Source organism: Bombus pyrosoma, linkage group LG9, assembly GCF_014825855.1.
Source record: "Bombus pyrosoma isolate SC7728 linkage group LG9, ASM1482585v1, whole genome shotgun sequence".
Taxonomy (NCBI): domain Eukaryota; kingdom Metazoa; phylum Arthropoda; class Insecta; order Hymenoptera; family Apidae; genus Bombus; species Bombus pyrosoma.
The window spans coordinates 6,051,234-6,073,109 of NC_057778.1; the positions used below are offsets into that span (position 1 = coordinate 6,051,234).

The following is a 21,876-nucleotide window of genomic DNA, read 5'->3' on the forward strand; positions in this document are numbered from 1 at the left end:
GTACGTATTATATCATTCTGCAAACTTGTTCAGAGACTTAGATCAGAAAGGGTGGCCGGATGTGAAACAAGGTTCGCGAGGGTGATTTATCGGAAAAACGATATTCGTCGAAGGAACAGTGTCGCTTCTGGAAGGATTAAGGGCAGACGATTCATGGTTTGATATCACTATAAGCGGCACATTATATTGCCATATTGAATTATGGACGTTGATGGATCATCCTGTCAGAGTATTGAGCCACGTTGTCTCTGGAAAGTATAATTCGTGTTTTGCTACTTATACTGGTAAAAGAAATGGCATTTCATTCTCTCGAAACTCAAGGTATTAAGAATGGAACTTTACGATTCGAAAAATATTGCTGTCAAGAAAATTTATGGAGTTTGCATAGTGTGATTTATTACGAGCGTCACGAATACATTCTGGAATTTCTGTGGAATAATTTGTTTTGTTTTTATGTCGTTTCCTCGTGACAATGTTATTTTCTTTCTGACGATGCAGTACATAATTTTGCTGGAGTACGTAATTTTCTGTTTTGTCTTTTTTTTTTTTATTGTAGACTGAGTGGGTTTTCAGTTAATTTTTGAACGAAAGCACTTTAAATTGGAAAAGTTCTGTAATATCAGGTGTGCTCTGACAAATCGATATCGCAAACGTTTGCACAAACCTTTTACATCGGGTTTCATTTGAAGGAATTTTCAATTAAAATGGATTACATCGATGAAGGAAGATTTGGAATGGAAATCAAAATTCGCACACGTGATTAGATATAGAAATTTGTCGACATTCTTCCCCTAATTTTTCTACGTCTTATTACATTAATGATATTAGGTTGTCCGAAATGTTTCTTTCGTTTCATAAGGAAATAATAGACGCACAATGTTTTTCGTTTTATGTTAGTTTATTGAATTATGCACGAACATAATAATAGAAATAGAACGAAATGGATCGTACTTAATTCAATAAAATAATATAAAACAGAAATTGTTGTTCATCTATTATCACCTTATGAAACGAAAGAAACTTTTCGAACAACGTAATACAAAAAAATATATTACTGTACAATGACTATTATATATTACTGTATTCATATTAATAACTTTAAGACACCTTAATATATTTTTGCAGAAATTATGTATCGAAATTATTATTAATCATTGAAAGATTAGGAAAAGATTTAAAAGATTTAAAATTTCTAATAAACATAAAATGTTGCTCTTCCATACTACCCTGTCTTTTACTCGTCAATGACTTTTATCCTCTGTGACCACAGTTATTAAAATGTTCAGTTTCTTCAAAATTGTCCTTGACGATAACCTGAGACACTTTTGCAAGTTCAAGGTTGATATAAGCAGTGTTGACAGTGTCCATCATGAATCAGTGGGAGAAATAATTTATCACTTGAGTAGCCTCCAGCGCTTTCCCGTGATGGGATTGAGACGTAGAAAAATGTGTACATTCGGGAAGCAATTCTATCTTGAGAGTAGATTCCAGAGGGAATTCTAGCATCAAGAGAGACCTAACGTTTTCTAAAGAACAAGAAGTTAGAGTAATAAAAAGCAACGATATTTGGGTACTAGAGAAGGAATTCTAGTAATGAAAAAAAGCAGCGCAATGGCACTGTACAAGGAATTCTAGTAATGAAAAACAGCAGCGAAATGCCAGTGTACAAGGAATTCTGTCGATAGAGAGAATGACGAGAAAAATAGAGGGGGAAAACAAAAAGGGCGATAGAAAAATGTGTAATGGTATTAGGAAAGGAATTCTAGCAGCAAAAAGAGTAACAAAGGAATTAAAAAGTCAACTTGCAGTATCAATAGAATACCAAACAATAGATACCATAAGAATGGTATACCATTCTATACCATTAGAATAAAAAGAGAAAGCACAAGAGAATAGAAAGAGAAGAAAAAAGCATTGCAGTGGTATGAAGAGAAGAATTCTAGCAAAAAAAAAAAAGAGTTCTTCCTGAAGAGGAATTCTAAGCTACGTGGGAATCCACAACAGCATTATATAACAGTATTTTATTAAATATTATTTATTAAATGTATATATAAGTATCGGAGAATTATGTTTTCAACTTTGAAATTTCGTTACTTATACCTTTTATTCTTTCTCTGGAACATTTGGTCATAGATTGCTTAGTACAATTCTCAGGATTTTTTACGATAAGCATAATCAAAACGCGTAACGTATCAGCGTGTCAAATTCATAGTCAATAATCAATAGTTATATTTGGATTAGGTCAGAGCGTTGACTAGTTAACGTATGAATGATTACACATGTCTCGTGCCGTCTGTTCGCGATGATATCTCGCTTGAAGCACGGCGAATGCATAATTGAATTGCCATAGAAGTGTTGGCTAGTTTGGGGTACAAGTTTTGGTTATATAGGGTGGCCCATTTCACTTGACCATTCCAAATGTTTCCATTGTCGTTCGTGACGGGACGAAATTTCTCAGCGGGCAACTGTTTCAAGGTAAACGGTCTCGTGATCGGTGAAATTTTTACTTGCTGGTAGTAGTATCGTTGATTTCAAGGCTATTCGGCTTCTTTTCAGGCGAAATTCCTTGTTTTTTAAACGAAAGTCATATTATTACTGGACTGCGGATTCTTATGCATTTACGGCAGATTTGAAGCTGCAAAATTACACAGAATGCATATGGCAAAGTATATAAAATACTTAAAGTATAATATTTTGTATAATACTTAATAAGTAAAACAATTTTTCTGTACAGTTATTCTATATTTGTTTCACGTGTAGAATATATAGTTATTTTATTTTAATCGTTGAATTTGTAATAATTTACAATTATATTTTACAGAAATTACAGAATATTTATTTAGTCATAGTATTCTTTAGCTTTTCCTACATTTTTTGTACAAAGAATATCTAACTTTTTATGTTAATAATTAGACAAAAATATTGATAAGAACATGAAACTGGTTGTATCGATTTAGATAAGATCGATAGAAGAAGTCGATGAAACTTTTGTTTAAACCGTTCGCCAGGGATGGCTTCCGTCTTGATCATCAATTTTGCTGGGAGCACAAGAAAGGCGAGGTTTAATCATCGAACGCATTGTTACCTCTCGAAAAACATTGGGATTGGTTTAAATCAATCACGTCGTTGGAGCTCGTTGAATTCTCATCGATGTCAGCGTAACGTAATTGGGTTTCCGCAGTGATATTCCACAGCAAAATGTACAATTATTGATTTATTCTTTGAAACTTGCACGAGTTATATTTACGCTGTCATAAAATTCACGTGCAATTGCAATTATGGAAATTGCTAACAGAGAAAACGAAATCGGCATATCGAACATTGGCATATGGTATAACCCCGTTCGATTTATTGTAATTTTCAGTCGATCTAAATAGTTAATTCATTCATTGCAGAAATTTAGTGTTTATTTCTCGGAATTTTTTATATTTCAAGCATCGTTGAGAACATTTATAAATCAAACAGAATTCTAAGAAATAATTTAAGAGTTTCGAAAGTTCCTCAAAAAGTTCGAAAAAATTCTGGTATATTCCTTTCATTATTTTGTTTATTTATTTTTAACGTCTCTATTATATTACGAATTATTCGTTTGCATTATCCAAACGTTTGAGCGTTTGTCTCAATAAAAATACAAATAATAAAAATAAAAAAAAAAAGAAATTAAGGATGAACATTTGCTTGCAGTATACCAACGCTGTTCTACATTTTCAATTCCTGCATCGTGCAACACAGCAAGAATCAACGTGCATGTCGAAAATATTCAGATATAACAGATGTTTCCATCGTTTCGTAAACTTGCTGACACGTGTTGTAGTCTTGACAGGTTATGTTTGGCGGCGATCTTAAAATTCTAACGTGATCCTCCTGCTACCATCCTGGTGAAACCACGTTGTGTTCTGTCAGCGGGTTCACTCGTCGTGTCTGTATGTTACACTGTTGAAAGCACCCTCCGTGGCCGAGGAAACCTGTCTCGCAATATTCTTACCATTTATAATTTACGAGTCGCGGCCGAAGAAGCTTAGGGTAGCGTATCACTTTTTCCTCTTCTTCTTCCTATACGCCGCAGTGCGAGCACTATTCTTAGGTCACAGGAAAGGTCACAGTAACAAATATCGGTCCTCTTTCGGCACTTGCGATACGAAATTGAAATATCGTGGTACCGATCTTTTTTATTCTCGTCGACACTGATTACTACGATGTGATAATGTTGATATTTGGAAATGCTACCGAGAGCTGAGTCTCTGGTGACATATTTTGTGGTTTGATTCGATCTTAGATGAGATTCTTGGACGAAAGTAACGTTTGTTAAGAAATAAAAATAAAGGATACATATTTTTTCGCCTGTATCTGTACAGTAAACTCACGTATCTAGTAGTGGGGAAATATTGATTAGATAAGAATGTTTAATTACTGTTGTACGATAATTTTGATATTTCGAAGTATTTTCTAGCGTATTTTACACGCGACTCGGTTTTAGAAGAGATTTTAAAGATAAGATATTTCACGACTGTTTGACATAATATTGTGAAACGTGCTTATTTCAACATTCAAAAGGATATCTCCAACAATGCTTCTCAAAGCTACAAGAATTCTCTCAATAACATCTTGCGAATCCTATAAGAATTTTATCAAGAATTTACATAATATTGAAGCATAGATCCCCCTCTAATATTTTCCAAACCCGGAGTTGTTTTATTTTCAGTACACTCACGATATCAAGATAAATTCTTTGACAAAAATTGTCAAAGACAAAAGAGATTTCCTTGGGTGAAACAAACCTTCAGGAACAGGCACTTCGTTAAAGCAACAGGGTACGGCTGGAGAGCACAATGGCAAGGTTAAACATAATTTTCCTTGGCAATCTGAAATTGACAAGAGAGATTCAACGATATAACAGGTGTACACGGGAAACATCCCAAAGCGAGTGTGGCAGGCATGAAATCCGAAACACAGCGCGAATCGTGTCACGGATCGGCGCTCCTTTGATCCATGAAAATTCAGGCCATGGGTTAGCGTGATCGTGGCACACTGTGTCGTTAGCAGAGCCAGTGAAATTCGCTTTGCCGGAAATTAGGTAACGCAACCGCTATCCGGCCTACTAAATACCCTTTACCAGGGCGAAGCTTATACCCCTTGCGAGAGAATACTCTCGACCCGTTTATCGATGGATCGATGAACGTGGATAATGACGTTTCGTTGGATTTTCCTGAAATGGGATCATTATTCTTGTTTAATGAGCTCGTTTCCATCCTATGGCATCAACGTGAGCTTATGAGAACGAACAGTACGTTCAGAAGAAACCTGGATTAGAAAAAAAGGATTCAAAGAACAGAGAAATCCGGAGAAGCTTTGTAACGTGTCGTTCTTGAACGTGAATATATATATCTTTGAATCTTTTTTTTTCGAAACTATGTCGACTGATGAGGCGTGTGCAATTTTTATAAATTCGTTACACGTCAAACCATCGTTACGACGATTGTGAGCTTTCGTGTATCGTAGAGTAAATAGTATCGATGAGCGTCTGAAAACATGAAACGTCGATCAACGTCTATCATCTTACTATTTGTGTAACTATAATAGTGTCCCAAAATGTAGGTTAAAAAATTCACTACGAGATTATTACAAGGTTTAAGACTCGCCATCTAATTCGTTCGGAACCATAGATAATACACGATTCGTATATTGAATATTATAATAAAAGTCTCATTAATCGTACGCGATAAGATTGAATATTTTTCTACTCTTGTTTGTTTCCATCACGTTTAATTTCTTGATATAATTTCTATTATATTTGCTATTATTTAATAAGAAAGTTAAACGTCTATCGTTATTTGTCCATTGCAAAAAAAAAACAAAAACAAAAAATAGGATAAAATCGTGGCAATCGGAGCGGAGAATTAGTTGGAACGAGAATCCGTTGAAAGTATTTCCAAAGTAGAGGAAATCGTTAACAGAGGCACACCTGCGTGAATAGAACGCCATACTAGCTGGACAAGTTCCAAAAAACTTACGGCTCGTATACTGTCGGGGATCACCTGACGGTCTGTCTTGTCACGTTGATTTTCGCTTTTGAACTTCAGATTTCGTGACAGATTGCGACCGACCGCGTGACAGACGAGGCACAGTGGAATCACTGTTATCGGAATCCTTCACTGTTCAAACATTCTGTTATCTAAACGTTTATCCCCCTTTCCTTTTATTTACAACGTCGTCCCTTGTTTTATCTATCCGTTTGAAGCGGAAAACGTGAAGTGTTCATCGCAGGAATGGTGTTATCTTTCGTTTTGTAACACTAATTAATTTTAGACATAGAAAGGATAGGGACGAATGCAGAGGTAACATTATACAGAATGAAACGGAATAACGAAGTTGAATTCGATCGAAGTTCGACTTGGGAATTCAATGGGAGATTTGATTTTATTCTTCGTAGTTTAGAATTATAATTTCGATTTGGAATATCGAACGTGTAGACGCTTGTACGTATTTTATAAAATATGTAGTTAAGATTTAGGCCTATTGTATTACGATTTCTATGCCTTAGAACACGATATGTGTAATATAGAAAATTATAGTTCACGTTAAATTTCATATGAGATTGTAATTGCATTGAATTCTGAGGAATTATGTGGAAATTAGGTGATTTTAATTACACTTGTGAAATATAATAATAGATCCTCACTTTTTATTTGTTATAATTGTTAATGAGATTTCTGCGTGCTTTGAATAATGTTTCCTCGCAAAGTGTACAATTCTTCGCGTTCTAATTAGCTTTTAATCGGAACGCGTTTTAACGAACGATGATCACAATCAATTTGCGTCGCAGCTGCAGAGAAATGGTATGTAAATGCGGCAGGTTTAACCGTGACCATCTCAATTAGTCCGGTTAATAGAATCTAATGGCTCTGGGAATGTATTAGCGAATCGGTTCGATGAAATTCCGTTTAGTAGAAAACCGGACGCTGAGCGTAATATTAAGCGCTTCTGATGCGACATATGGTTCCTTTGCATTCCTCGAAAGCATCGCAATAACTTCGTTTGATAAAATCTTCGATATTCCGATAAACCATTATGCGTTTTATTGGATTTTATCTTATCGTCCTGTCGAATTTATTTCCTTCATTATTATTTATCAAATTACAGTTAGATTGCAACGTGTACGAATCGTACAAATATATTATTTTATAATTAAGTTATTATAAATTGTATATGTCTTTTATAATATTGTTTTTTAAAGTTAATAACATTCACGAAGTCATAAAATTATAAAGATTTATGTTTAAGCAGAAAGATTATTATACTTCCTATTATATTTTTCATATTGTTTAACGTAGCTTGTTTTATTTATTTCCACGTATTAAGACAATTATAGCAATTGCAAGCATCGAACAGTAGTAGGTAACATCTGATTTTCTTCAGATAACGATATAAACTTTTCAAATGAAGAAGACCAGTTGATTCTCGTCACTTTGACGCTCAAATTCCTCTACACATAGCAATTTCTTTCTTTCCTTAAAGAATCTCATTTTTGTATATGTTCTTTCATTTCTATTAAAAATGATTTGATGGTTGACCAAGAAATGTTTGAAAGATACAAGGTAAACTTTAAAAGAATTAAAAAGAAATAGCGAAGCTTGCGCTTTTAATATAAAAGTATAATATGGGAGGATTTTTTTGACAGCTTGAAATTGATCGAGAAATTCAGACGATTTCTCTTATTAAACCTTGAACTGCTCTGTTCCAGTGATGGCCGACTGGTAGAGGGAGATCAGATATTGGCGATAGATGGACAACCACTAGACTCGAACATCTCTCATGAACAGGCAATCTCGATTCTTCAGAAGGCACGTGGTCTGGTTGAGTTGGTCGTAGCAAGAAGCACCCAAGGTAATTTGAGTTCGACTTTTTATTCCGTACGGTGCGTCAGTCTCATCCCTCAATCCAATTTTTTCATCGTTAAATCTACGGTATATCTGGCCCATTTTCCCCCGGAACAGTGCAAGTTTCATCGGAGGAAAAATTGCTATCGAGTTTTATCAACTAATTTCCATTCTTGAAGGGAAGATTTTTTAAGTTTTTTTTTTTAGATTTTATCATGCATATTTATAATTTTCATATGAAGTTTTTTGCACGAAGCATTGCGATTAAACCTACGTAAAATTTGATCGTATGATTTCGTAATTTTCACAGACAAATAATTTTTCCACCATCAGTAAACATTGAAATCCAGAAATAAAATGTTATCATGCAAATTTCTTTTTTCTTTTTTCTTTCAAGTGGAAGATAATAATTTTCTATCTGGAATTGTACATACGTGGAAAAACAATATTTAATACGTCGTGCGTATTTTAATTTTTCAGGAAATCAGATAATTTGAATTTACATGGAAGCTTTGAATTAAACGTTAAAGAAAATATTCACGGTAATGCGTTTTAACATCTACCGTCTCTTATCTCAAATATTAATTTCCTGCTAATTAAGAGATTTCATCCACTAATTATACGTACATCTGAAAACATTCATACGACAATCGTTAGAAATGTTTCGTGGTGTAGAACCGAGAAGCATCTGTTGTTCGCTTCGTTGTTTTATTGACTAATTGTGAAATTGTTGGGCAAATGACGCAAACAGCGGCCTGGTAATTGAATTAGTCGCTTAATTTCGAATATGATACTCGGTGACCAAAGTATCAAGCCAGTATGAACTACGGAGTTTGTAGAAGTTTCGAATAACTCCGCGATGCAGAAATGTCATGTGCACCGGGCACTAAACTAGATTAACTGTGATGCGCAGGCAGCCAGATTGCAAAATTCGGGTAAACAACAAAATGGAACAGAACAAAAAGTGGGCCAAATTCCATCAGAGGATTTGCAATTAAAGTTCCCATTTTTGATACAATTAAATGTATTCTATCTTTTGAACAATTTTCTCTCTTCTAACGATTTTACCGTGAAATATTTAATTTTAAGACCGAGCCATGCAAACGTTGTACACAATTTTTACGTGTTAATTTCACTTTTGGCAGGAAGAAGGATTTCCCTTTTTATTTTATTTTAAGAAAAACTTTAGCATGAATGTGAATTATATGAAAAATTAAGTTTATTAGCAACGATTCTCTCCTATTTTCTTCGAACATAAAAAATTTGCTGATAACAGGGAAACACGAGGGAGTTGAAAGTGACACAAAAAATACAGCAAAGTTAAAAATCCCATCGTCCGAAATTTTGTATATCTGAGCTAAACCAAAGGTTTATCGATAGTGATCACTAAACTGTGAATTTTTATGCATGTAGGATAAATTTGAAGATAAAAATGTATATAGTATATAAAAATGTATAAAATATCTAAAATAGAATAACGATGTGCTCTATAGAACAGAATGTAGTATACAAAGATGTATAAAATATTCGGAATAGAGTATCGGTAATTTTATATACTTTTGTATTTTTCTTTCTACCGAGTTATTTTTTCCTACTACCCAAGCTATGTTTTCCAAGAGGCAAAATATTTATTTATAATCTTCATAGAGGTATTAATTATGGATATTTTAAATAACCAAAGAAAGACTTAAAACGAAATCGAAAATTAACATCAATAAACTTTGCACATGTATTTAGTGGTAATCAAATAAATTGCTGCAGAGATACACAAAATCAAAAGGGAAATAAACCGATGAAACTGATCAATTAATTTCGTAGAATGTCTGAAGGCAAAGAGAATCTCGTAATTTCTAGTTGCGCAGGTTGTCAGTGTGCGTTTAATTAATTAGGCTGTTTTATGCCATTTGTTTGCCTTGCCTTCCAGTTTTAGTTTGTCCGGCGCTGTTTGAAATTTTCATTCGTTCGAGCATACAGAATTTTACGAAGAAACATGGCCAACTTCCCGACAACTTTGTCCTTTGTTCTTGTAGCTTTTAAAACTTCTTGCAGCATTCTAGTTTCGCGTCTTACAATCAGACTAGAAGAATAAATGAAAGTTGGAGAAAAAGCCAATTCCCGTTATTGTTAACTGATTCTCGATAAAAATAAAGGCTGCACCGAAGTTTAAAAAGAGTATCAGGAAGAAACGAACGTTCGTTTGTTTCTTGACCGTGCTTCGATTTGGCCCAACTCGTTTCTGGTTAAGATTCTTTAATCTTATTTCTTTGGATATCTTTCCTCTGATCTTCTTTTGTTCAAGCTCCCTTTATTTTGCTTATTTTAATAGAAACTCTAAATCAAGATCTTTCCCAGTTTTAGTATGATTTATTAATATTAAGATATAATTAATATGTATTATTATTTTTTATTTAGAAAAAATGTTACCTTTAATCTGTGAATAAATTTCTAGAATCGTAGAATTCTTTTTTAAGTTACCACGAAAGATTTAATAAGCTTTGATAAAGATATGGTACAATTTATTTCTATGAATAAAATTGAAACGACACGTAAAGAGATGGCGAGTTGCTTATAATTAGAATCTTAGAATTAGAATTTATAAGTTAATTTCTTTTTCCCGGTTAATGGATTAAAATAAATTCTTCTTTGGTATTCTCTGCCTCTAATTTATTTTTTGATTAATTATTCCATAATGAAATTGACAATTAAAGTTTCCTTTGCATATAGATAGATTAATTTAGGAACCAAAAAAAAAAAAAAAAAACGAATAAAAATTTCGTTTTCTAGCAGAAATTGAAGAAGTTTCTTCGAATATTTTTACTGTGCGAGAGATAATTTCGATGGCGATTCTAATTTCAATTTCTGTTATTCTGTTACAATTTTTCTCTTTAATTAGTTATTTAAAGTTTTCAGGTTGATAAGTTGTGAAATCGTTGCAAAGAAAATTTCCTAGTTCGTTTATTCTCTTTTCTTCGTGGAAAAGCTTCAGATCGAAGTTATATCTCCTTTCTTATCACTTATAACAATCTCTCGGGTAATTTTTCGCTGGGAAAGTTAGCTTGCGGGAAAAAATTACAAAACTCTTCAAACTTTCTCACTTTTTCTCACATCATCCTACGTAACACCTATTACCTGTTGCCTAAGGATTCTGCCAACCTTTATATTACTAAGTCTTATGCTACGAATACATTTTCTTATCGTCTTGTCGACAGAAAATCTACATTTTTCTTAATGCGAAATATCTTACCTTAACTGAAAAAGAAAATTAAATTCAGCAATTTCTTTCAAATTGCATTGCATTGCATTTTCACTACACACAATTAATTTCTTTCGTACATTCTATTCTTCATTTCTCAAGATTTATACTGCTACTTTTAACAACTATTTTAATTACTTTACATAAATATAAAACAGACAGTAGACTATATCCAAGACTACTTTATTTGTCCCAAATTAAACCTATACCACTTGCTTATGTTATAAGTGAAAATAAAAAAGAAAAAATGAGAGACAAATAATATCTGACATTCCATAACGATAATTATTCTTCAAAAATTACTGTACACCAGCTCGTTTGCTTCGTTTCTCAACTGCGAAACCTTCCAAAATTTGATTTTTTTACTGTATTAAAAAAAGAAGAAATTCTTAAAATTAAATCTGCTTCCGAGAAACAAATTTCCAAGCAATGAATCGTTTTTCTTCGTTGTATGTAAAGACGTTGGGAGCTCTTTGCTGACGGATGAGTTGTCCGGAGCCTCGAGTTCGACAGCGGCCGCGGGAGCAGGTGTGTCCATCATCGGCGGCGTTGTCAGCGGGACAACGAACCAGGTCAGCTCGGACAAGGATCAATCGGTGTCCACGTCGTCCGTCGTTACACCAGCGCCGACCCCCAAGTCCAGCCAGCCGGCGAGCACCGCCTCGGCGGCAACGCCGACATCGACACCGCCGACCTCAACCCCGGTACCTGGAGGCCTCGTTGTCGAAAGGAGCCCCTCCGCCGTCAGCGACGCCTCCAAGAGTGGCTCTGACATGGTGGTAAGTCTCTTCCTTTCGTTCTTTTCTCATTTTACTTTCATTTGTTTCGTTTACACTTTATAGCAGCCTATAGTACATACAGGGTGTTTCATAACTTGTGGAACTTATTTCAGGAGTGGACAGAGAACACAAAGCCAATGAGAAAAATTCGTACGAACATACGTCCCATTTGATGTTGTAGTTCAAAGTTGTAGCCACTTTTGTGTTGCAATAATCCGCGATGGCTGAGTTTCATAGAAGGTGGCCGAAATGACACTCTCGGATTGCACGTAGGAATGAGCCAGGTTTTGTGAGAAAGAAACGAGCAGAGAATATTTCGAAATAATATAATAACAAAAAAGAATATTTGAACACAAGTCTGTTCTTCTTACACGCATATTGCAGACTGTTTTCCGTTCTTTTTTTCATTCGCATCGCGGCATTGGCATCTGAAAAATGCTTTACACCTTTGCCGCGGTTATATTCCATTCCTATATATATGCAAGCTTGCAGTCGTCGCGTCAGAGAATTTCGCGATCTTTTAAAAATTCCAGGTGTACGTCGAGTAATAAAGCCCGATGACTAGCCTCTGTGAAGGTAGACAGGTGTGGATCATTAAAATACGAAAGTGACCATAACTTTGAAAGCGGGACCCACATGTTATGAAACACTGTGTATATGTTTACGTATTTTTCAACTTCACAGCTTGGAAGAGGACTGGGCTGATATATCTCTCGTTGTTTGCCGTACAGCTTTTAGAGCATAACGTATATATTCTCTCATATTTAATAGTAAAAATTAAACATATATTTAAATAATGTTAATTATAACTACGAGTTGCAATTAAATAGAAATTGGATTGAATTTATAAAAATTTTATTAAGGAATAAATCTAAATTTTACTTCCGTACCCTTCAAAATAATCTCTTGCTGTATCGATATGGCTGATCGGATCAACACCGTCATCATGCTCAAAATGATTATGAAAAATCACTTCCCTCTACCGCATTAAATGCGATTCAACTTGTATCTTTTTCACACTATCGAGATGATGTCCCTTGAGTTTCAATTTCATTTTTGGAAATAGATAGAAGTCACAAAGGGTTAAATCTAAAAACTAGTTACTCGTACTCACTAGATTTCACCCCCTACGAGTTCTTTCCATTTCCACGAACGAAATTGAGACTCTGTGCTCTAATTTGTCTCGCAAGCGTTCCTCTCCGAAGAACAGACGCTTGTCACAGATTGGGAAAATGATTTGCAATAGTACGAAAGTCAAATTTAGATTGGACCATTAATGATATTTATAAAATACTCAATAAATAAATTAATAAATATTTATAAAATCAGTTCAGTTTCTTTTTGATAGAATCTCGTATACCTATTACGCTATACTTAACGTAATACTATCACATATCTAGTACCCTTGACTTACAATTAGTTCGGCAGCTATATCCTTGTGCTTTTTTCTCTGAAACTCTTCACCAGCTTACCACCGCTTCACTTATCCCATCTTCTACCATATCTTTCTCTTTTAAAATGTAACCTGTAGCAGTCATTTAATGAATGTTTTAAGACGCTCACCTCCTTCACACTTTCGCATCTTGCGATTAGCCTCTGACTGCCTGCTATTCCTTTCTTTTTTAGATATTCCGCTTTGTCCACTATTCTTATGTATTTGTACTATTATTATATTTATATATTCTACTATTATATTTGGCATTTCATATTTTATCATATCGCTTCACCTTGCAACTCTTTCCATCGCAACTTCAATTATATCAATTTTCTACTGCTTTACTTTTTAACATATTCACCTATTTTTTAATTACGGTTATTTCACGATTCGTCGTTGGATTGAGAATATTCTCACTCAATACTCAATCTTTCAAAAATATGATATATGTATTTAGTAGAAGATAGCGAAGAATTAGGACTTTTAAAGCGAGTTAGTAGTTACGTAGATAGGAATCTCTTAAATGGAATTTAACATTCCTAGATAAATAATGTCATTTTATGACATAGCAGTGTATAAAATGTTTGAAAATCCTATTATTTTATCTTTTTTATGGACTATATTTGTTTTATGAATTAATGTACATACGTTATTGTGGTCACTGGTACTATACTGAAGATGTTGGATCTTTTCCTTTCTTTTTTTCTTTTCTTTTTTTCTAGTAGCCAAGCTATGTTCAAAAGTTAATGCATGGAAATTTTTATGAGAGGAAACGTTTTATTTGAATGCGTGTAATACAGTTGTTATAAGCGAAAGTTTTATGAACGAACTGCGAATTCATATTACGGACGAAACTTTTTAACGCAATAACCGAGATATCTATAATCGCTTTATAGGAAAATTGGTAAATGGTGAGCAATCAGGTTGCAGGCTAGTTTGTTTTCATGTTGGCAGACCATTAGTAGTTTTAACTAACTATTCGTGGTGTACAGAGTTTAACTTTGTTTGTAATTTCACCATAGACGTTATGCCAATAAGCTAAAATTTATGGTAGAAATGATTCACAGAGAGTACTATAATTTATGACAAACCTGAAATAATTCTCGAAAATCGCTTCCTTTTCAATCCTCTGTTCTTCTTCATAAATAAACACAAACGTCGAAATCAACCTTCTTTTAATCACGACTGATTGATAATGGGAATTAGTCACCCGCGAAAGTTTTCGTGCACTTCACAAAAAGAGAATTTTTAACCAAATTAAATGCTTCAAAATTTCACTAGAACATTCTACATTCTACATCAAGACAGCTAAGAATTATCTTATCATCATTTTAAGATAATCGTTTTAACATATTAAGAAATAAGTATGTTATTATACCAGATGATAGCGTACACGGTTTACCCAAATATAAATGGCTGTTCCAATCTACTCTTAAAGATACGATCCAAAAGTAATTTTGCGTCCACCATAAAATCTTGCTTGAAACTTTCCTTCAAACAACAAATACTTTCACACGTAATTCCATCGAAAGATTGCGATGGATCACCCTGTGCATACAAAGTTACCACAGATTTCAAGATATACGTAGAATTCATGAGATTGGAAATGCAATGGAGGAGAAATGGCCTTGACCGACCAATACGTTTGATCTGCACTTTGGTCCTCGTTTCTGCTGCTATTATCACCATATTCCTGTTATCGGTATTTCCAGTACCGTTGTACTCACTACTACTATCGCTCTTCCTGCTTCTACTTCAATTCCTCTGCTATTACTATCACTCTAACCCCAATCGTGTATCAACGAAAGGGTTTACCGTGGTCATGGCATCAGTTAATCCTCGCACTATCACGCCGGAAGATTTAGTCGATCATTAAAGCTCACGAGTAACTCGCAACCGGTTAGGTGAAACGAGCTGTAATGGAGAAAACGACATATCTTCCACATAGACCTTGCACACAGAAGGTCTTATTATTAATACCTTGCGCACGCTCCTAAATTTCTTGAATTCACGTACACGCTAAGGATAACCGGTTGTCTGCTATTAAAGTCGCCCGTTTGAAATACTTGCGCTTTGCGTTGTTTAAACTCATCTTTCGTATAACTGTCTTATTAATGGACAACCGTGGAAATTTTATTGGATGCCTGTTACGTATCTGGTATGATGGAAAGACAGGATTTTAAACTAGAAGACTATCAAATTTGAAATTGTAGGTTTTAATGTTTTTCTTTCTTGGACGATTAAGAAGGTATATTTTACTAAAATTGATATTGACTTTTAGTAATAGAGCGTAGATTTTTATGCAAATTGATATTTCTATGGACGAAATTAATGAGACGGAACTTGAATAGAGACTTGTTTTATATGTTTGAAATTATAACGACCACTCCACTTTGGATATGTTGTATTTCTTCTGTATTATCTGCATTATATGCGCTTCTATTTTACACGAGATAATAGTACGTTGATCGAATTAACCGATACCGCGAAGATGATTAATCACGGGACTAATGTTGCGTAGTCAATAAAAAAGGTCATTCAGAAAGAACAATCTCATGTTAGGGATAATGGTACATTGATCGTACTGAAATGACAGTCTATATAAAGTGTCTTGCTCAGAGGTGACTTTTATGAAGCGGGAAAGAATTGAAAATTGAGAAGTGAAATCTCGTAGTTAGTGTGAAACAGAGATGAGACAGTCTGACAAATTTTTATATTTTTTTTTAAATATTTACATAAAATTTTCGCGTTAGCTGGTGTAAATGTGTATTCAGAGTTTTCTTTTCCTTTGAAATGACTATTTAGTGGTTTTGCATAGAAACACCTTCGTTTAAAAACTGACATCGAGTAAGTGGCCAATATCGAAGATATAGTCATTGCTAGCGCTCGAATCGAATTATCCCGAGCGAGATTACGAGGGATAAAGAAAGTTGGTTGCAGTTAAAGGGTTGGAATAATAAATACGTCAGAAACAGAGATTTTCCTCTCAAATAAAAATTGTAAATTGATCTTGATTTTTAGGATTTACATGTTTTAAAAAACTAAATAAATTTTTCCCTTCCTGCATCGTTCAGTATTTAATCTCTGGAATTGGCAAAATGAAAAAAAAGTTAATCATTCTAGTTTATGGAGTTTATTGCCTATATTTAATATGAAATTTACATCCTTCAAAAAGCGAAATAATTTTACTTTTCTAAAAACTCTATAATTAACTAAAAAAAAAAAAAAAAAATGAAAGTAAAAATAGGATACTTATTCTGTTGCACAGGGTTTATCATCGTGTTCTACATAAGATTTATATCCTTTGAAAAAAATACCATTTATTATTAAAATTCTATGATCAAAGCTCACGGTGCCTCGTTATGCAGCAAATTAGGAGAACTTTGTACCTAAGAGCATAGAAGAGTACTTCCTGATTAAGTATTTATTTCACGTATTCGTCCATCGTCTATTTCATCCCTATACCAAGAGAGAATGCTCAAAAGTTCTTAAAGGACTTGAGGATATAAGTAATTTTAACGCCGGAAAAGTGACGCGAAGGCTTAATGACGTGGAAATCCCTGCCGTATGGACGGCAACAAGCGTTATTACAACGAAATTACGATGGATCGATATTTCTTTCTACGCGCGGCAGGATTCATTTGTTACGATATCGATGAATTAATGTAAATTACATCGAGATTGCGGGCGGCTCGTTACATCGATTCTCGTTTACCGGAAGCGGTACACCGGTGCACGTAAGTGGGGTGTTCCAGTTAATCGCGTCATTCGGGTTGTTTTTAGAAAAAAAAAAAAGCAAAATTACTTCTTCCCCTTATGTTGATAATTTTATGGTATCGATATTTTTGTTTGCGGAAAAGATATACTATAATAGCATCTCTTAATTTAGATATATTTTGCATTGTTTAAGACGTCGATTGATACAAGTTTTCTCAGAGAATTATAATTTTGATGCACGATAATAAATATACTAATAAGATAGGAACCTTTTGGAAGCATATTAATTTCAAATTAAAATACAACTATGTATAACTACGTATATGAACTTCTTAGAAGAAAATGAAAAACTCCAGTAAGTTTCTGTAAATTTCTTCCAACTCTTCTTACAACTCGGCAAAGATACGTGTTTTCTATAAATTTATTTATCGCAAGAATACGACACAAATAATCGTACGTTGCCAGGAAATTCTTAAAAAATAATATCCGTGAAATTATCGTTTCTTGTTTACATTTCAATTTATCGAGTTCGTTAATATGGTTCTTGAGTAGGTCACACGTATACGTATAAAACAGAGTTAGATCTGCATAATCTGTAATAAAATATACGATTTTGAATATGCACCTGCAATCACTGAAAAGTGTAGCAAAAAAGTATAATGTATGCCATTCTGCGAGAAGATATTCGTTTCGAAGAAATTCGAGAGAAATAACTGTGGAGAAATATTTTTCTTCTGCGATATTTTTCCTCGGAAACCATTCAAATTGTTCGTGAAACATTTTCCAGTATTTTTACCAAACATTCGGTAATTTAATATTCATTCGTGTCATTAAATATAATATACGTATAAATTACCCACTAATTTGCTAATTTTGAAAATGTACAAAGGATAAAGGGAATTTTGTATACACACGTTATCTTCTATGATGATATCTTTGTATTCTCAGGACACTAGTGGGCTGTATAGCGACTGAAACAGACGTGCTTTGATTAGCATTGGCAGATATCTGATAATCTCTTAATAGCATTACGATTAAACTGCTTTCGAGTATGTTTATCATGTATCGATATAATCACGTTGTTCTCGCGTACCTGGTAACCGAACAACAAACGTTTCCATGAAGCACGATTTAGCTCACTATGGATCAAAGCGTTGATTGTTCATGAGGAACCATAACTGTAATCGATTTCTGGTTTCTTCTTATTTTGATCCAGAAAATTATCTAACGAGATTAATGATTATAATATACATACCTTTGTACCTGTCTATTGTTTCGAATTCCATTGTAAAGAAGATCTGAAGCGATCGTTATGTCCATCGATCGTGTTAGAACCTCCATAAATTTCCGCGATCTTTCTCCTCTAAAAGAAACCAAATTGAGAAGGATGATCGCGCTTAACGTAAAGTATGCCATAAATCATATTAGCATGAAGAACAATGTCGGTCGTTAAAGTAAGTTTCGCTAATAATGCGAAACTATGAATATTTCTCCTAATAACGATAAATTGAATGTAAACGTAGGTAGAAGAAAATAAAGGAATCATTGTAATTTGGAAAAAGCGAGAGATACTACTGCGAATAGACGCGAGAAGTACGATAATGTATATTCCAAAATGATGGAAGACATTCGTCCAGAGCGGCTGCACGTTATTTTGCTACGCTTTTTACCTTCGTATCTCCCTCGAACAGATCTATCTTCCTGGGGAGTCAGTTTCGCAAGAGCTTTCTATTTTCTCCTCTTCCTACCGGCGCTGTTTTTTTTTTATCTCGCAAACGACATTCCGACCTTCTACCAGTTATGGCGTGAATCAATTAAAACGATTAAAATCGCTTTAGCATGACAAATAGAATATTCAATAATTTGACATTTAATTTATAGGCAAAGATAATACGATGTAGCTATGAATAAAGACTTCTTTGAATTATGACAGTAGGATTTATTATTTCGTTATCTTGCATAGTAGTTTGCTCACTAATAAGATATTTCAATCGATAAGTTATACTAATTATAGATTATATAGATTTCTCTTTTACAATTTTATAAATTTTCACGAAATTGCATAATCAGATATAGCGTGTAATTTGTAAAATTTCATTTGTTTTATTATCAACTTGTCTTTGTTATATAAGAGTATCTTATTACTATCACTCGCATTGTCTCCTATAATAACTTGTGATCTGTAGCATTTTAGAAATAATATTAGATAGATAGATAGTGATGAAGAATTAACAAAAATATAATCACATTATGCAATCTGTTAAATTTTATTCAACATACGATTAATTAACTGTTTCATCAATTTTATATCTGAAATTTATTTCTAATGTAACTGATTGCGTTGTACATTGAGAAAATTGGTAGATAACTTTAAGTAACGAGAAAGTATCGATATCGATGTATCATCGATAGTATAAGGTAACAGAGGCTCGATAGAATCGAGTTATTTTTCTTCCAATTTCCTTGATTAGTGATGAGGAAGTTTTATTTATTCACTGGCTGGTTGTTACTGTTTCATACTTGCTAACGAGGGAAATTTGTCGTTGTAGGTGTACTCGGTTTAATAAAACAGCGAAAGTTCTTTCTGTTGCGTAAGTAAACAGCAGATATAAACTGCTTGTAATTTTTCCTTTCTTCCCTTGCTCTCCTTGTGTTTCTCTGCATCTATTTTTACGTTTTATTTGTGTTCGTTTATTATATAATGTTTAGCATACCTTGAAGTTAAAATCTATACAGGTAAGTTTATTATTATCGCAATATTTTTACAGTATTAGCAGTATCATATTTTTATTCCTATCTTTCTTATTCCATGAAAAACAGTCTTTTCGTTATTATTATTTTATTATCGTTCATTAAATCGTTATTTACAATCTAATTTTCACTCATACTCTCGTCGTGCTCTCGAAAATACAGCAATAATCTACATTACCGCTATTATTTATTATCTCTCCACACGAAACGTATTTCTCAGGTTTCATCGACTTTCTCGAAAATACAAAAGAGTACATCTCCTCTGTTACAGTTATCCCGTACAGAACATAGTTCCTACTTCAGTTTCCCTGCCATTCACTAATACTGAGAGATACTCAATGATAGCAATCGAAAGTAACGATCGACGAACCAGAAAACTTGAATCCGATGCAATAAAAAATTTGTCCAAATGAAACAACCAGATCCAAACGTGCAATATTTCACAAAACAGCCCATTCAAATGAGAAAATAAACGAAAAAGTACTCGTCACGTTTGAAGACTCTTATAACTCTCAGGTTAATGATACTTGGACCCATTTTTATTCAGACCTTTTTTACTCGTTTCGATGTGTACTACATTGACTGGCAAACTTATCATAGCAAACTTTGGCGTCCATATCATGCGTGTTATATGAAACACATTGAAATTTCACTAGCACTGTAACGAAACACGACTGTCATGATTATATTGGTCAAATTAAAAACCAAACTGAGTACGCATATAGAAGTTACAAGATGTGTACTGCGAGTATATATTTAGTCAAAAATTAGTATACCTAGCGTGTGAATAGCCATCTGAAGCATATAATAAGTATTAAAAATATGATATCGAGTTATCGAGCTTTCTCAATGTACTTACTGACAGCGGGTCCTCGTGAAAGATTCCACCCCATTTTCAACCCCGCAGGGGTTAACGATATCCTCGTCGTCAATGGTATCATCCACGCGATCACCGGTTTGACAAACACCGGCTGCGTGTAATGCCTGTGTCTGGCTCGAGTTTTGTCGTCGAAAGCTCAGCTCTCGACTTCGAGAAGGTCGGCGTCTTCTTCCTTGTGCTCCTTTGTGTCTCTCCCTCGAACGATGAAGGCCACGCAAAAGATGCTTCGCGTCGCGATAAAAACCCTTTCGATCGATCGCCCGTGTAATTGCCCTCGTTTGGATATATCTTTCGCGCTTCTGATTTTCTTCCGTAAGTTAGCTCTTTTCTTTTTCTTTCTTTTTTTTCTCTGCTCGTTTCTTCTCGCTCGAGTCGTTTCACCGTGAGACCGATAAGACGATTGGAATGGAAATGAAGTTATCGTCGAGGTGTTCCAGCCATTTCGATGGAAATGGTCTCGTGATGACCGCCCTCCAGGGAATTTGTCGAACTTTCTCCGGTATTCGCGTTGATTGATGAAGTTTGATGAAGCTGAACTCTAAAGAACCGCGTGATTTTTCTTGGCGAGATGAAAGGGCTTCTGGGGAATTCCTGGCTGGATTTTCTGGAGGCATCTTTCGATTATGAGCTTTCGATTGTTACAGGGTCTGATTTCTTCAGGATTCTTATCTGTTGTTCGAAATTAGTCTTCTTTATGGGATCAAGGTATATCTGTTGAACTATAGCCGCATATCTAGGAATTTACAAGTTTCGGGATTTCGAATTTGTAAGTTTAGGGATGTAAGAGTTTTCCTATGAGAGATATTATGAGACAATTTATCAGTGTCGTACTGGTTTCCTCTGCTAAGTGAAATAATTGTTTTGTACCAATAGAAGAAGCATTCCAATCTTTTTTAAATATTTAAAGTTCAATTATTTGTAAAGTTTATAAGTAGTTTGTATATTTCGGGGAAGAGGTTGCTCTAGCACGTTAAATATTTGTATCTTTAATTTCATCAAATTAAAAAGTTAATAACGAAATTGTTTAATAGCAACAAAGATTAAACGAATATCGATGTCAAATTATAAAAAGAATTGTTGCACAAAATATACATTTTATTTTTCACAATATTTTTGGTGAATTGACAGATGATTAATAAGCCGAGCTTATAAACTATTATCGTATCAAACGATCTTTACAATTC

General features: G+C 34.1%; 1 protein-coding gene across 1 annotated transcript in view; it reads left to right on the plus strand.

The window, feature by feature from the left end:
* The window catches only part of LOC122570821, a 165,648-nt gene that overhangs the window by 54,107 nt on the left and 89,665 nt on the right, over positions 1 to 21,876 (plus strand). Inside the window, exons 6-7 of the mRNA XM_043733678.1 lie at positions 7,742 to 7,884; positions 11,590 to 11,909. Of these exons, the coding sequence (XP_043589613.1) occupies positions 7,742 to 7,884; positions 11,590 to 11,909 (463 nt within the window). The remainder of the gene's footprint in view (positions 1 to 7,741; positions 7,885 to 11,589; positions 11,910 to 21,876) is intronic.